The following is a 17805-nucleotide window of genomic DNA, read 5'->3' as shown; positions in this document are numbered from 1 at the left end:
ATAGATGGGACTGCAGGTGCACACCACTATGATCAATTATTTATTTTATTTTTTTTGTGTTTTTTTGTAGAGATGAGGTTTCGCTATGGCATCAAGACTTTTAAAGGCAACAATGACTCTTGAAATCGCCTGCATTATCAAATGCCTGAAGCCAACCACAGTGAATGGTGACTCTAGTCTCTCCATGACACTAGCAATGCTCTGAAATAAGGGAGTCGGAATTCCAGAACACGTTTGGGTCTCTTGAGTCTTCCTCGGTGACTTCCAAGAGTTTAGGTCAGCCTGCAGACTCCACGTGCACACCCAACACCCCTCCACGCGCATTCTTCACATCTCCCTCCCTACCTTGTTTACGTCCTAAGGGGGAGGGAAACGAACAGTCAGGTGAGACCCAGCAGGGGGAGTGGTGAGCTGGTCCGAGGGCAGTCCGAATATGTCCCTGGGTGTGGGTCTGGGTGTGGGGCAATTTGGGTGGGAGCAGCGTGGAGGCTCCCAGGACCAAGTTCTGCGCCTCTTCGGCGGGGTGTGTGCAGGAGGAGCGGGGATAAATAGGAGGCTCCCTCCTCCCGGCGACATTCACGGAGCCGGCGGGCCGCCCGCCCTGGGTGTTTCCCTGCCCTGTAGCCAGGGTGCCAGCCTAGGAAGTAGTTTCGTTTCCTTCTGGCTCCGGGATTAGTTTCCAGGCACCCTCTCAGGCGCCCGAGGCCCTGGAAGAGGTCGAAGAAGGAGGGAGACTTGTCTAGGGGCTGCCCGGCCCCGCAGAGCGGGGTTGATGGACCCGGCCGCCCCGGGCAGCGGCGCCAGCTCCCTGCCACTGCTCCTGGCCCTTGCCCTGGGTAAGTGGCCGTGCTGGGAACTGGTGACCAGGAGGAAAGTCTGGGGCTGGAGTCGTGGGGAGGGTGAACCCTGAACCGCGCTGGCATCTGGACAAGAGGGCGAGCTTGGGCTGGCAGGGCGGGTCGGAGAACTTTGAAGTCTGGGAGAGCGCGAGGTTAAGGATCCGGCAATTGGACACCTGGGGCTGCACCTGTCGGAGGCTTCCCTAGCGCTTGAGGAGGCCCCAGGGCGGAAGCGATTCCGCGGGCCGCGTTGCCAGTACTGAGCGCAGGTCGCCAGCGGCTGCCTTGTGCGCACAGCAGAGGGCCTGGCGGCGCTGGCCGGGTGTCCCCCGGGGAGGGGGCGGGGGGAGCAGGAAAATCCGTTAAAGAAGCTCACGTGGGCTTATAGACCCAGTAGCATACCCTGCAGGAGGCGGAAGAACGGGAACTCTGACTTAAGGTGTGATCACCTGGCGTTAGGGAATGCTAGCGGGAAGAGGAGTAGCGGGATGTCTAGAACCCTCCAGAGGGTCTCTCCTGCTTCTTTAGGAGTCAGCACTCAAAGAGCAGAACTGGAACTTCAGAACTGGAAGCAGGACTCCTCTCGCCCTCCACCGCAGGAAGGTAATGAGAAAGCTCCTAGGTAGAAAAGATCCCAACGTCTCAAAGTATACCCTCTGCATCATGGTCATTTTGACGGGCAGGGAAGGGAAGGGAAATCAGACATTTTCTAATCTTAGCAGGGATATAGACACATCTAGGTTTGCAGCATTTATGTAGTAGGAGGAGAGTCTACCACACATAGCTGAAGTGTCGCCACGATATCACTCCTGTCTTCAAGGCTGGGGACACCACAAATGAAAAAGAATGGAAATTTCTCTTATGGAAGAAAAAGAGGGGGAGCTTAAATGAAAACTTTCATTTAGGTACAGTGAAGTTGGGTGAAGGTGGATCAGATTTAGGATCAAGGTTAGAGAAAAGAAACTTATTTAACAAACCCTGAAGAGGAAGGAGTCAGTAACAATTTAGTGGTAGAGTGAATGTGCACATTCATGAAGAAGAGCAGTGGGGTTGAGACTTAACCCTAGAAATAGTACTGATGCTTTTGCCAGCATCGCATGCATGTATCTGGCATTCTCTTCCTCCACCTGTCTGGACTGTCCAACAGCCAAAGTATTCACTGAAAATCTGCCATAATCACCAAGGTGCTGAGGTTTGTAGGAATGGAGGTGGGGAGAGGGCTCATGAGATTCCTAAGATAAAACATGATTCCTGCCTGAGAACTTAGGCTGAATTTGGAAATGCAAGCCCAGCAGTGTAACCTCTGGAAACATTCATGAAATCAGAAAAGGGAGAGAGAGCTCATCAGTGGGGGCTGGAATAGTGAGGAAAGGCTGAATGGAGGACACGGATGGCTGAGGCTTGGTAGAGTTTGCAATAGCAGAGAGGAAAGAGGGAACAGAGAAAAGGGAAAAAGCAAAAGGGATGGCGATGTGAATGAGCATGCTTTACTGGAAAGAGTAGAATTTCTGAGAGGCAGACAGATTATGAAGAACTGAAAAAGCCAGATTAAAGTATCTGAACAAGATTCAATAAGCAATTAAACGCACACCATCACAGGGCTTGATGACGGAGTGATACGATGCAAACAATGATTTAAAGGGGGTAAATCTTGCAGTAACGTGCAATATGGGAAGAGGGGAGGGGGCCTGTGGGCCAGAAAACCTGATTGTCTCATAGGTATAATCTGGGCATGAGCTAATTGGGACCTAAATTAGGGTGATGTTTTAGCAGAAAGTGTCATAGTAGAAATGACTATTTAAGATTGATGGACATTCTTTCCCCTTTGCTATCATACAGTATTTTCTTCTCTAAACCTGTCAAAAGGCAGAAATGAAAAACAAAAAGCAAAACTCGAATCCGGTGCTATTGTAAACTCAAGATAACCTAAATATACAACCACTCTGTTAAATGATTGGCTTGGGAAATCAAATTTGGTCCCTAGAGTCCCTTAAAACTCTAATTCTTGCAAAATGCTAAAGGATGTAATTTGTTGACATCACCGTTTCCATTAAGTGGTCCTATTTCTGTCCACACTTTACTTTTAAGTCCGTTTTCTAAATTATGTCACATGTTCTATTTACTTTTTGGAAAAAAATGTAATATGATGCATGAGGCAGTAGTGTGTGTGTGTGTGTGTGTGTGTGTGTGTGTGTGTGTGTGATGGTGGAAATGCAATGAGAATAGGCATTGAGCAGACATGAGCCCTGGTTCCAGCTCTGCCATTTCATGACTCTGAAATGTCTGTAAGTTACAACTTTCTGGGCATTATTTTTCTCATTTGTAAAATGAAGAGGCCTCATTAGATGAGGATGCTCTTTCCACTGTCATATTCTTTTCAAAAATTAAACAACGTAACATGTGATTTAAATTAGGAATGGCTTATGTCTACTATAAATGTAGATGCTCCTTAAATACATCTGGCATTTAGTTGATGGATCTTTACAGCATAATTTCCATCAAATATATGCAAATTATGTACTACTTTCTTTGGGAAATTTTATAAAGACAGAAGTGGGGTTGGAGATAGAAAAAGAAAGTATACCATAAGCAGGTTATATAGTACAAACATATTTAATATAAATAAAGTTATTTGTTCATGTGTTATTGATATTCTTTATGTGCATTAATTTGGTTTTATTTTCTAAAACTGTTTAAAGGCATTTTCTAAGTCAGTAGAAATCCTGAGCCATTTAATCTTACTTTCTAAAAAAAAATGAGATTTTCCAAAAAGGTCTCGTATTTTCCTCCTGTTTTTGTTTGTTTGTTTGTTTGTTTGAGATGAAGTCTTGCTCTTTTGCTCAGGTTGGGGTGCAGTGGCATGATCTCAGCTCACTGCAAGCTTCGCCTCCAGGGTTCAAGCGACTCTCCTGTCTTAGCCTCTTGAGTAGCTGGAATGACAGGCACTCACCATCACGCCTGGTTAATTTTCATATTTTTTGAAGAGACAGGGTTTTGCCATTTGGTCAGGCTGATATTAAACTCCTGGTCTCAAGAGATCATAGCAGATAAATATTTGTTGCTGAATTAGGTAGGCAGTGAATTAGGACATTCAAGTGAAGAATGTCCTATCTAGGGAGAGATAGGACACTGAAGTGCAGAGATGTTGCATTGCATGTAACAAGAAAAACCAATACTGGAAACCAAAACCAGTTATTTGGCTTATTTAAAAAGCATGTAAGCTCATCCTAGTTGTCTCCTACACCTTTGCTTTCCCTGCAACCTACCCATACATCTATGCCATCCCTGGCTCTGGCTATTCCTAGGATTCTTGAACTCCTGGCTCTTCCTTGCTTCCAGGAAACCCTGTCTTCCTTTAACTCAGGGCTAGGGCAGCCTGGCTGATAATGTTCAGTTGGAACTGGACAGACCAGGTGCTTTAATTTGGCCTGTGTCTGGTGTCATTCTGGGCGTTCTAGTCTGATTCTAGTCTTGAACTTGTGAGTGACTCCTGTATATTCTCGTCTGCTTAAAGCACCATCACCTAGGGGATGCTCCTTTGGGCAGATGAAGAAGGGGTGACATTGCTTCATAGTCTCCCTGGTAGAACCTATATGGCAATTACTGAAAATGGGTAAAAAGAGCATATCTTGAGGCAGGGTCATATAATCGTCAAGCCTGTAGACTCTGAACCAGACCTTTAGGGCATGCCCCCTGGTGCCATGACTTGCTGGCTCTGAAACTTCAGGCAAGTCTCTTAAACCTACTTGGCCTGTTTCTTCACCTGTAAAAGCTAACAGTAATAGGACCAATGCAATTATGTGAATTAAATGCATTACTATGTAAAGCACTTAAAATGTGCCCAAAACATAGAATTTCTAGGTAAGTATGAGTGATTATAGTAGCCAGTAGGAAAGCACGGAATGAATCATTAATTGTTATCAATAACTCTTAAATTTTTTTTTGACATTTTGATTCTGTATACTTCCTGAATGTCATCAGGCTCTACTAATTTATGAGAAGTCTTTCTGTTGCCTTCATTTCTTAAATTCCTGCTCCCACTAGTTATGGTAATTGATAAAAATCCTCAGAAAAGTTTTATTTTGACTGGTTTTGTTAGAAGGGAACAAATGTAAAACATAAAGCTGCAAGAGTAAAATCTGTATCTACTTTTGAAAAAATAAATGCCTCTACAAATTCTTCTTCACCTGCCAATTTTGATCCTAATTTTATGCAATGAAGAGCTTTACTGTACTTGCCTAGCATTGATATCAGACACAAAAGTTAGACTGCACTGGGAAAGTAAAATATTTAAAAGGCAATTTTAATATTTTAGGCAATTTTATTAAGATGGGGCTGTCAGATTTATTTGAATTATATAAATAATTGCCTTAATTAAAAAGAAATAAAACTATCATTTTAGAAGAATGGATGATGATGCAATGTCAAAAGTTGTTTCCATATACAAGAAAATGAAAAATACATTATTTTAGAAGAGTTTTCTTGGGACAAAATTTTTTCAGATGCTTAGGAACAGATAGCCATGTGTAACTATTGTTATTCTATAATGGTTGCTTTATAACATTGAGAAAGTTACTTAAACTCCTTTCATGTAATTCTCTCACCTATAGAATGTTATTAAAAGTAACTATTATTCAGAGAAACAGAATTGTTTTGAGGATAAAATGAGACAATACAGGAAAAGATTTTAGAATAATAATTGGCAGGTAATATTCAATGTATTATTACGATTTTAACTTTGTGAATAGTCAGATAACTTTTCAATTATTTCATAGGCATTTGTCTAAAAAAGAAAGAATAGGAATCAGTGCTTATTAAGCCAATGGAGTGTTAGAGTTTGTACTTCGATCGAAGGAAACTGCCATAATACTCACCATTGGAAGCAAGGAAAGGAAAATAGGGCAGGAATTTCTCCACCAAGGCCACGCTTTCAAAAGTGCTTTGAATTGTTTCATTGGAATGTAAGCTCCATGACAGCAGGAATTGTTCACAGTTATAGTCCAGTGCCTATGTATAGTAGGTGCTCAGTAAATATTTGCTGAAAGAATGAATCTGAGTGAGGATAGTCCAGAAAGTCCTTCTAGGCCAGTAGCTTCTCATAGTGTGTTACAAAGATCTTGATGTGAACTTTGCTGTTTCCTCACATACACACTCACATCTACTCCCTCTCTCCATGACACACTTTCCTAGCTGGATAATCAAAATGTGGGAAGCTTTTGCTTTCTCCCAGAACTCTTTGTATCCTATCTTCGGTGCCTTCAGATTTGCTAACAATGACTTACTTTTGATACCCAGCTCCTTGCTGAGATGGCAGCTGACTGGCTTTGCCAAATAGGCTGACCTGGTATGAGATTTGTTCCTGAAAGTTGATTATTAACTATTGCCATCAGCAAAACATTAAGTTATCCAAATGCATAATTCTTTTGGTCATGGCACAGTACTAAGCAGGTTAATGAAAAGTACTATTGTTGTTACTAAACATGTGATAGTCAGGAAGACAGACCTAAACATTTTTTTTACTATTTTAAAGTATGTCTAATACTGTTTACAGTGTGTCTAAAACTGTTAAACATTAGTGAGAAAAGTCTAAGTGTAAGCCATTGTCCTTCTAGAAAGACTTACATAGGATAAAAATGTTTATTCCAAGAGAAACATTGTATAATAGTTTAATCCTTAAGAAAGTTTAAATTACATAGTACAGATTAAATATGATCTCAGAAAGGAGAATTTATTACAAGCTGGAGTGATTGGGGAAGATTCACTAATAGTGACAATACTTCCTTAGTAGTGGTGAAGGAAAAAAATGGGAGAAGAATTAAAAAGTAGACAAATTAATAGTTATTTTTTGTGTGTGTAGCAGTAAGTAGACCCAAATATCTCAAAGGGTTAATTTTGTGCAGTTTTGAAGGACATATTGCCTGGATAAAAACATGATTTCCAAATGAGTGGATTAGTAAGAGTCTTGAATTCTTGATCTAGGTCTGTCTCTGCAGGATATCCTAGGAATTGGAGGCAGGGGATTGTGTAATTTAGACAAATTCATGCTTTTTGTTACAAAATAGACTTAAAATATTACATGGTGTCCTATCTGAGGAATTTGTTAAAATACGCTGAAGATGCCTAGACTTCCTCTTACCTATTCCCTACAGCTTGGGGACAAACTGGACCCGCCTTTTGCATAAGGTCCAGACGAGTGGTTTGCTGGTTTGTTTCATGTTTCTTTTTTTTCTGTTTCCTAATCATGTATTGCCAGGCTTTCTTAGGCTGGAGATGGCTCATAATCAGGAGATCCTCCAGTTCCATCTTAGAGCAGCAACAGCAACCTGGGGGAAAAAAGAAAACTTTACAGATGTGGGAACTAACACTGTGAAACATTCAGTAGCTTCCCTAAAGCATAGTATATGCCTAGGACTCAAATTCTGATCTTTATGACTCCACATGTGCTTTCATCCCTACCCTGTCCTGTTTTTATGCTCATTGATCTGAAGCTGTGTCAGACCCCAGCTGATACTGGATCTGCAAAGAATCACACATAAGTTGGTTGAAAATGCTCTGAAGTCAAATTTAAGTGGAAAGCGACTTGATTAAAATTGATGTTTTATACTGCTTAAGATGGCTAGCCTTTCCAGACATATTTGTGAAAATAGCCACACTACCCAAAGTAATTTGTAGATTCAATAATATCCCCATCAAAATACCATTGACATTCACAGAACTGGAAAAAACCACCTTAAACTTCATATGGAACCAAAAAAGAGCCTGCATAGCCAAGACAATCCTAAGCCAAGCAAAAACAAAAACAAACAAACAAACAAAAACAAAGCTGGAGGCATCATGCTGCTTGACTTCAAACTATACTATAAGGCTACAGTAATCAAAACAACATGGTACTGGTACCAAAACAGATATATAGACCAAAGGAACAGAACAGAGGCCTCAGAAGCAATGCCACACATCTACAACCATCTGATCTTTGATACACCTGACAAAAACAAGCAATGGAGAAAGGGTTCCCTATTTAATAAATGGTGCTGGGAAAATTGACTAGCCATGTGCACAAACCTGAAACTGGATCGCTTCCTTATACCTTATACAAAAATTAACTCCAGGTGAAGTAAAGATTTAAACATAAGACCTAACACCCTAGTAGAAAATCTAGGAAATACCATTTAGGACATAGGCATGGACAAATATTTCATGACAAAAAACACCAAAAGCAATTACAACAAAAGCAAAAATTGACAAATGGGATCTAATTAAACTAAAGAGCTTCTGGACAGCAATAGAAACTATTATGAACAGAAAACCTGCAGAATGAGAGTAAATTATTTGGTGCAGTTGTATAGAAAAAGGAATGCCTTTACACTGTTGGGTGTGTAAACTAGTTCAACCATTGTAGAAGACAGTGTGGCTATCCCTCAAAGAACTAGAGGCAGAATTACCATTTAACCCAGTAATCCCATTATTGGGTATATACCCAAAGTAATATAAATTATTCTACTATGAAGATACATGCATGCATATGTTCAGTGTAGGAGTATTCACAATAGCAATGATATAGAATCAATCTAAATGTCCAACGGTGATAGACTGGATAAAGAAAATACAGTTTATATACATCATGGAATACTATGCAGCCATAGAAAGGAATGAGATCACATCCTTTGCACAAATATGAATAGAGTTGGAAGCCATTATCTTCAGCAAACTAATACAGGAAAAGAAAACCAAACACCACTGTTCTCACTTATAAGTGGGAATTGAATGATGAAAACACATGGGGTTAACAGCACACACCGGGTCCTATTGGGAAGAGGGAGAGCATCAGGAAGATTAGCTAATGGATGTTGGGCTTAGTACCTAGGTGATGGGATGATGTGTGCAGCAAACCACCATGGCACATGTTTACCTGCGTAACAAACCTGCACTCCCTGCACATGTACCCTTGAACTTAAAATAAGAAAAAGAAAATAGGGCTTGAAATATACCTGAAAATTTTCACTGATTATAATTTCAAGGTCTAGCACAGTGCCTGGTACACAATAAATCATAGTAAATATGTGTTCAAATATTGATTCCATGGATGTTTTGTGAGATTACGTAACATTACAGAAAAGAAAATGACTTTGACTTTTTTAGTCATCTCTCTGAGACCAAGTAATAGAGAGAGAAAGCCAAATGGGGGCTGGGAGGAGAGGCAAGTGGGGAGTTTCATGGGTATACAGTTTGTTTAATGGGTATAGAATTTTAGTTTAGCAAGATGAAAAGAATTCTGTAAATACATGGTGGTGATGGTTGCACAATATGGATGTATTTAACACTCCATTAAAAATGTTAAGACAATAATTGCTTTGTTATATATATTTTATGATGAGAAGAAAAGTGAAAAAAAAAAGAGGACAGAGGTAGAGTATTTGTGGCACACATATTTATGGTGTGAGAGTCAAAAAAACTGGCAAAGTTGAGTAAGAAGAAGAGAAGTCAGGAGGCCAAGAATGGGGGTGAATATTAGATGGAAGATTTGGGAGAGTCAACTATATCAAAGATTCTAATGTGGACATGAAGGAGGATGAGGCTAAAGAAGAGGCCATTCTTGAATCAGCTATGAGGAAATTATTAGTGCTCTTGAAAGACAAGAGACAAGAGATTGTTGGTAACTGAAGACATACACACAAACACACACACACACGTGATTGAGAGAATAGAAATTGGGGTTGTGGGTGGAAAAGAGACAAGAATGGGTTTATGAGAGTCAACTTCAAATATGTAAAAATTTTTTTCAACCAAGGTTTTCTTGTATAGTTCAGAGAACACAGCTTACGTTAGTGAACTAAAATTCCAGGAAAGCAGAACTTACCTTAATTTGGGAGAAATGTTTTCCCAAATGGAGCTTTGAAAAAAGTGGAGGCAGCTGCCCTGGGTTGTGGTGAGCTGCCCCTATCTGTACACATACATGGTCTGGCTGGTACATATATGGAGTTGTATAAAGGTGATTCTTAAGGTGAGGTAGGGAGTGGTCCATGACCACCCAGTTTTCTTATGTCCTTATGAATACAGGATGATATTACCACACGTTGGCAATGTTTTTGAGGTTGGAAGATAGAATTTCAAAGTAAGAAACTCTCAGCAGACTTCTGTGGGAAGGACGAAAGGCACAGGTCACTTGGAACCTGAGAAACCAATAATGAAGAATTTTTAAAAAGAGAGTTGAGTTTTACCCCAAAACTGAATTCAGTTGACTGTGTTCTCTTACGGTCCTCATCTTGGAATATAGCATCAATCCCATGTCCCAGGCTTAGCTTTTGCATTAAATACATTGAATATTTCATATTTTACCATCTATTAAAATAAGAATGATTGACTGAGATCTTATTATGAAGGGGAAAAATGAAGCACAACTATACTAGGTAAATGACATTGATGAAAATTTCAAATATTGTTGCATCAGGAGATAGTTATTTGTATCATTGCCATTCTGTGATAGAAGACCTCTGAAAATCCCTGCTCATTTTTAGGTAAATGACAATCATCATTTAATGGAGGGTCAGAAGAGTATTTGTAAGTTTGGTTGAGATGTGAGATGAGACTACACATAAAATAGTAAACCTCACTTCCACTTCCATTTGCCTTTGCAGAAACGTAACGAAGAATATACACCTCGTTCTTAGTGATTTCCACACAACAGTTTTCCTGACTGTTAAATGCCTAGTGAGTGGTTTTCTAGACTAGTCACATTCTTAACTGGGAATCTGTCTTTCAGAATGTGGTGAGCAGGCATTGAGAAGCGTCAACTGGCAATATGTGGTGGGACTATTTCTTAGTGAGTCTTCTTTTCATAGGCCACACAAAGAAATCAATGGAATTATTTCACAGTCACACCAAACACATCAAGAAGGCCCTTGTTTCTTAATACTTTTTGTATAATTCGTCACTCCAGCTGAACAGCTTTGCTTATTGTCTCCCAGAGACACCAAGCTCGTTTCTATGTCATTTCCTTTTGTCCTCAGTTTCTAAGTTCTGTGAAACTTTTCCTTTTGATTTCTCCAGGTTAACACACTGCCTCTTTTTGGAATTCCAATACAATTTGTCTTCTAAATACCTGATACCTAAAATATCCTGCCTAATCTGTCTTTCTTTATATTCCTAGCTTCTGCAAATGGTTTTATTGATAAAGATGATAACAAATCTGATGCTAAGTTGTGTTGGCTTACTTTAACTCATTTAAAGGGTGTAACTTCTGGGGCTTTTTCAGGTTGGGTAAGCATCAACTCTGAAATCTTATGTTTTTGCCATTATTCAACTTTGATGACTACTCCCTCATAGGTCAGAGACTGTGTTATCCCTGGATCCAGAAACCAATGCCACAATTTCACCTCACTTTGCACTTGGATAATCCTCCTTGAAAACAAATTGTCATTTTTCCTTGGTTCCTTCACCTCCTCTCTTTGAACTACTGTGGAAATTCAGTGAGCCCAAAACTTTTCATTCAAATTGTCACAACGTCTAACTGCCGAGTTTGACCTTATCATAAAGGAATGGGAATCAAAAAGTCAAGTTTTGACAACTGATGATTTCTGAGAAACTAGCTTAAGGTTATTTTGGGGTTCTGATTCAATTTAGTCATTCAGTCAATTTGTCACAGATTTAATAATGGTAATAGTAAAAAAAAAGGTTGATTTTTTTTTTTGGCAAAGGCATTATTGTGGTGTTGACAGTTTTCAGATATATGAATTAGTTTGTATATGACAGGTTGCTAAATTACTTTCCAATCTGGGCTTTAAAAATAGAAGATTGTGAAGTACTTTTATGAGTTAAAAAGTTGTATTACCCATCACTTTTAGCCTTCCCTAAACACCAAGATTATTTCTACCATTCACAATAATGTTTTACATTGGAGGAAGAAGTTCATATTTTACTTTTCTGAATTTGAATGAACATACACTATTTGTAAAGACCCTCTTCCTTTTTCCTTGCTTCTGTCTCTGCTTCCCACGCTGGTCTTGAAAACCCAGAAGCCTGTCTTTCAGTTTTAGAGAATAGTCAGTTCTCCAGGTGAGGTGATTTAAGAGAACTTGGAAAATCCCTTTGTCCTGGAAAATTATTCTCCAGGAGATGTTCTGATGCCCAAATTGCTCACTGTGTTGGGACACAAATATTGTGCACCTCTTAAGTCTTTCAACCACCTTCATTGCCTCTGGGTCAGCTCCTCCCCATGCCAGGTTGCTCCACTTCGAGACTTGGATAAAATACCATGTCCCAGGGCATATGATCTGGCCTTTCAGTCACCAAGGGGTCAGAATTGAGGGAGTTAGCGCTCAGTAGGGTGAATTTTGTCCAGGGGGCAAGTGGTGATTAAAGTGATCAGGTCTGATACATTACGTTCTTCCTTCTTTCATTCCCTGCTCCCCGCCCCTAGCCAGTGGACTCCTTCAAGGTATGGGTCTTTTTCTTGAATCATTAATGTGGCCTACATACTAGTGAACATGCTATCTGAGCAAATTTCTGTGTTTCTCTGGATCTCTCTTTGGAACTACACCCTGCATGATAGGTACACATTTTATTGTTTTGTCCCTTTCTTTGCTTCACTTCCTTTCTTCCTTATTCTCACTGCCCCAAGCTTGTACTTCCCAAATAAAGTGATAATCCCTTAATCTGCATATCAGTTTCTGATTTCTAGGAGACCCAGGTTGAAGCACTCTAGATTTTAGAGTGTTTCATTTGAGTTAAATAATTTCTCTCATTGAAGATCTGCTTTGAAAGCAAGTACATTTAGAAAGGAAAATCTGTTCAAGAATCATGTTTTCCTTGGGGCCATATTAAAGCAGAATGAGGATAATGGTTTATAGGAGGGCAAAAGACAAGAAGAAGAAAAGACAGAAAATAAGTTAACAAAAAAGAAGAGCACTGTCATACTTCACCCATTTCATAGTTTTTGTCTCAGCTAACCACAAACCCAGTGTTAAACATGATTTTCACTCCCTATTTTTTTTTTTCCAACTCCACATTACTGGGTATCTTTTTGGACTCAGAAATCACTCCACATATAGTACGCGTATTTAAGATCCTGTTTTTCTTCCTGACAGTGAAGATGTAATAAGAAAGTTGCTAACAGCTTTTACTCCTAGAGTTGATTTAAATAACTTTATTTTTTTATTAGAGAAATGATTTTTAATTTACTTGCCTTATAGTTATTACTGTCTATGATCTGATTTTATCAGCTATATTTGTATTACTGAAACATTTAACCAACCAACTGAATCAGTAACCCCAACTGACATAAATGGTATGCTGAGTCACTGGCAGAACTGTACTGAAAATACAAAGAACTAGGCATGTAGAAGATGCCATATTTCCATTAATTAGCTGAGGCATATTAACTTTAAATTCCTTTCAAAGATTAGAAAGAAACAACATGCAGAGAGACCAAGATATACTTTTGTCTCATTAAGTACATGCAAAAAAGGATATTGTAGAATGTATGCATGTATTTGTGTATTCATCTTTTATAGTTTATATCAGAAACATATGTTGTACACAGTGAAATCACACCATAAATGTAGAAATTTGTTAATATCCACTTATGAGGATGATAATCTAGTTTTTTACCAGGGTAATTTAAATTTTTCTTCTTTTACTTCTGGTCACTTACATCTACTATTTTTTTTTGCGTGGTTACCCTGTGCAAGGCATTACATAGGTTAAAAATGCATAATTTCTTCTCTCTACCTTCTTTTAAGCATACAGCTAAATTTTTACTATGGCTGTGTAAGTTAGGTATTATGGTCCTCAGTTTAGAGAAGAGGACCCTGAAGCTCAGTGGTTGAGTAACGCGATCATAATTATAAATCTCATGATTAAAGGATAGATCCAGGATTCAAAATCAGCTCCATTTGACTCCAAAGTTGCCTTTTCTCCATTAATCTGTACTGTTTCTCTTTAATATAAACAAAGTTAGGCGGGGTGCAGTGGCTCATGCCTGTAATCCCAACACTTTGGGAAGCGAAGGTGGGTCGATCACCTGAGGTCAGGAGTTCAAGACCAGCCTAACCAATATGGTGAACCCTGTATCGACCAAAAATACAAAAAGTTAGCTGCACACGGTGGCAGGCGCCTGTAATTCTAGCTACTTTGGAGGGGGAGACAGGGAGAGTTGCTTGAATTTGGGAGGCAGAGGTTGCTGTGAGCTGAGCTCTTGCTATTGTACTCCAGCCTGGGCAACAGAGCGAGACTCCATTTGAACAAAAATAAATAAGTAAATAAATAAATAAAATTATAGAGGTGTGACTATGAAATATTCTTCTAATTTCTGCTTATGTTCATAGGTTGATAAATTCTTATTTGGCTTAAAGCTGGATTTTCTAATGAGACATGGAATGTGATTCCAATGTTAAATGATAAGATATGGCAAGAAATCACTGGATTTAGTATACATGAGTAGAAGTTTGCAATGTATCTAGGAAGATATACTAAATAATCAGAAAAGAAATGAACAGACATTTTGTGATATTATATTTATTTTTAAAATATAAAATGCACTTGGCTTTAAACATGGAAAATTCAGCTCAGAGATGAGGCAAATATAACGTGCATGACTGTTTAAGTTGGTCATATATGATCTTTTTAAATAGTTGACCCAGCTGGTGTACTGCTTACCTCAGCATTAGCAGTGACTTTGAGACAGCGTGTCATGCTCCTTGTCAGGCTGCCTCTTTTTGAATGCTCGTATTGTTTACATTGACTTCATTCCCCATGCTGACTGATGGGGATAATACTCTTAATGCATTCTGTAATTTTTAACTTGAGAATCTCAAAGTGCACAAAAATAAATGGAGCCTTGGTTCACTGAAGTAGAATTGGATTTCTTTTCCTTTTGTCTTTAATTTTATGAGTGGAGTCAATATATTAAAACTATCCCCAGAAATCGGCACTAATTTCTGGTGACTTAGCAAGTGCAGTTAACATCATTTTATTATTTTTTAAAAGATTTAATGTACCTGAAAAATTCTTCAGGCCATGTAGACAGGGAGGTATGGACAATAGGTTGAATGAAAGCGTCAGACAACAAAAAGATTGTGAAATATTTGAATGATAGATGAAATCTGACACAAAATCATTTGAAAGGAAAAAGTGTAAAAACCATTTTCTTATGGTGAAAAAAACACAACAAAACAGAACTAAAACAATGAGAAAAAAAAGAAAAGAAGCCACAAATACATTTCTTTCCAGCAGTATAAAAACAGAGGAGCTTCATTTTATGGTAAGGAAAATAAAACCCCAGTATTAATGCCATAGGCAGAAAGGGCTGATATGCTATGGGGAATTCCCAGTGTGGGGCCTGAAAGCCCCACTTTATTCTGTCTTGGCCAGACTATGTGGGATGGCATTTTATTTTGACAATGCATTTAGGACAGGATGACGAAGTTTATGAGGGGTCTTGATGATACTATAAAATATGATTGAAAGAACCAGGATGTTTAGCCTGAAGAAGTAAAATTCTTTCATGGGGACTTAATAACTGGCTTCAAATATGTGAGAATCTGTCATGGAAAAGAGAGATTAGACTTATTTTAGGTGATTCCAAGAAGCAGAGTAAAATAACAGGAAGGCAAAAACCAGCTCAATATAAAGAAGCATTTATAGAGCTTTAGAAAAATCTGTTAATATTTTTTTGAATGAATGAATGAATGATCATGATTGAAAGAATAGACAAATGGTCTCCTTGAAATGGCATGTTTTGGAAGAGACTGAAATTTCTGTACTGAAAATTTAATTATGGGCTTGATGAGCTTTCCCAGGGGATGATTTCTAGGGAGTTGAGAATTAGTTTGTGGGAAATTTCTATACTTTCAGTTTTAATAATTCTAAATTTTAACATAACCTATGATCTTTTTGAGTGGATATCTTACTATGTTTTCTACAGCTGAGTATCGTATTTTCCTTCCTTTTCTTTAAAATACAATTCATGCTTTCCCTGATAAAGATGATTATTTTAATAATGTACATTCCTTTAAATGTTCTCATTTCACTGGATTTTTCAGAATTCTGCCCTTAACCAGCCCTTTCTTTTCACATTGCCTTTTTTTGAGAGGTCCATTCTCATGGAATTAAATTCCAGTTTGTTTTCCATTATTCCCCAAAATAGAACCTGTAGCTTGGGTTTGTTCCAAATTTCTGAATCTATACCTCATCTACTGCCTTCTAGGTGAGCCACAGTCATCTCAGACTCAGTGACCCAAACTGATTTTATCTCTATATCCACACTGTTTCCCTTCTGTATACCTTGTATCTTTGTGATTGGTACCACAATTCAGCCAGTTATTCGAGCAGCAAACTCTGGGGTCATCCGAGACTCCTTTTTTCACTTCCTACACTATCTCCGTCACCAGGTCTTTCATATTTTATTTGTGGCTATCCCTTATAAGCCTTTCTTTTTCTGCATGCCCAGTGCTACTCTCTTGGTTTAGGCGTATCTGAATCACCCATGCTGATATTACAGTAGCCTTTTCAAAATGGAAAAAAAAAAAGATGATTATGTTGCTTCTCAGTTAAAACTTTTCAGTGATCTCAACTTAGCTGCATAACAGAATCCCAACTAACATGGCATGTAGGACTTTTGTCACCTACCTGTTTGCGAGCCTCCTCATCTATCACAGTCCGCGCCCCACCCAACCTCCAAACAAGTTGCTCCTTTTTCTTATTACAAGTTGTTCCTCTGCTTTTTTTTTTTTTTTTTAGAATGCCTTGGTAAACTACAACTTTATTTAACCTTTTCTTAAAAATTAGTTATATTTTTAATAAAGTGATGAATATGCATAGATTTTTTATTTAAAAAATTAGATAGTACTGAGGCTTATAAAAATAAATAGATCTTTGCACCATACTTTCCTGCCTCTCTGCTAACCACTTTTGACTCTTTTTGATGTTTCTTCTAGTGTTCAACTGTTTACTGAAAATATTTCCTTATAATGCTACTTCTTGACTTGTCAGGTTTAGACTTTATCTGCTGAGTTTATCTTCTCTCGTAATTCCAGGACTGATAGTCAAAACATTTAAGAACTGTCACAGCACACACTGATTAGTCTCGATCAATTTTCCCACGTGGTATATGTGAGCTAATTACTAGCCCTGAGTTTATGAAAATTTTTTGTTAAATCATCAATATTATTATGACCACCACTTCTGATATGGGTGCCTCTCATGGCAATTTCTGAGCTGTTCAAGAAAACCAATTATACCTGACTTGGCACCAAAATCTTGTTACACGGCTTAATCATTATCTTATTTCCTGGACTTAAATGGCTCCTGGCAATTCTAAACTATTTTGAAAAACCAAATCCTTTTTCCAAAGTGGAAACTTCAACAAAACTGATGATATTCCAAAAAATGGGATATATAGAAAAATATCCTGAATAATGTTCACCAAATATTAATGATGGACATTTAGGTGCTTTTAAAAAAAACCTTTAATTTTGTGTTCTTTTCTGCATTGAGATCTCTAATAATCCATGCTTCACTGTAATGAGAAAGAATAGAAAGAGATTCCTTAAATAAAGAAAAATATTGGAAGCAAAAAGAAAAAAATTATTGAGTTTGAGAGGGGGCAAGAAGTGAATGAGTATATAGATGAAACAATATTGTCCAAGACTTCATAATTGCTGAATCTGGATTATGGCATAATTGTGGATTATAGGTACATGTGAGTTTAAAGAGCAGGCTTTCTTATACCTTACTGTGAAAACAGTGAATCCCCAAGCTCAGTGTTCTGTGGAAACAGCAAATCCCCAAGCTCAGTGTTCCGTGGCTGCAACACTGATCCATTGTATGTATTGCATCTTTCTAGGCCCCTCATCATCATCCTGTTCTTTGAACAAGGAGACCTGATGCAACATGATGCTTATGCTACTTGCTGTGTCATGAATAATGATGGGACCCCTGTACCCAGGAGTCTTGTGTCTTCTGCCAATAT

The 17805-nt window shown here is 38.5% G+C and overlaps 1 protein-coding gene across 2 annotated transcripts in view; it reads left to right on the top strand.

The window, feature by feature from the left end:
• The first annotated feature begins 410 nt into the window (after positions 1–410).
• The window catches only part of BTC (betacellulin), a 48016-nt gene continuing 30621 nt past the window's right edge, over positions 411–17805 (top strand). Inside the window, exons 1-2 of one of the 2 annotated variants that reach the window (XM_010342602.3) lie at positions 411–836; positions 1368–1442. In XM_010342602.3, coding sequence (XP_010340904.1) covers positions 773–836; positions 1368–1442 — 139 coding nt within the window. In that variant the 5' untranslated portion in view covers positions 411–772. The remainder of the gene's footprint in view (positions 837–1367; positions 1443–17805) is intronic. The other variant, XM_010342603.3, reaches the window with a different exon arrangement.

The sequence above is a fragment of the Saimiri boliviensis genome, chromosome 3 (genome assembly GCF_048565385.1).
Source record: "Saimiri boliviensis isolate mSaiBol1 chromosome 3, mSaiBol1.pri, whole genome shotgun sequence".
Classification (NCBI taxonomy): domain Eukaryota; kingdom Metazoa; phylum Chordata; class Mammalia; order Primates; family Cebidae; genus Saimiri; species Saimiri boliviensis.
This window is presented reverse-complemented; position numbering and strand designations above follow the sequence as displayed.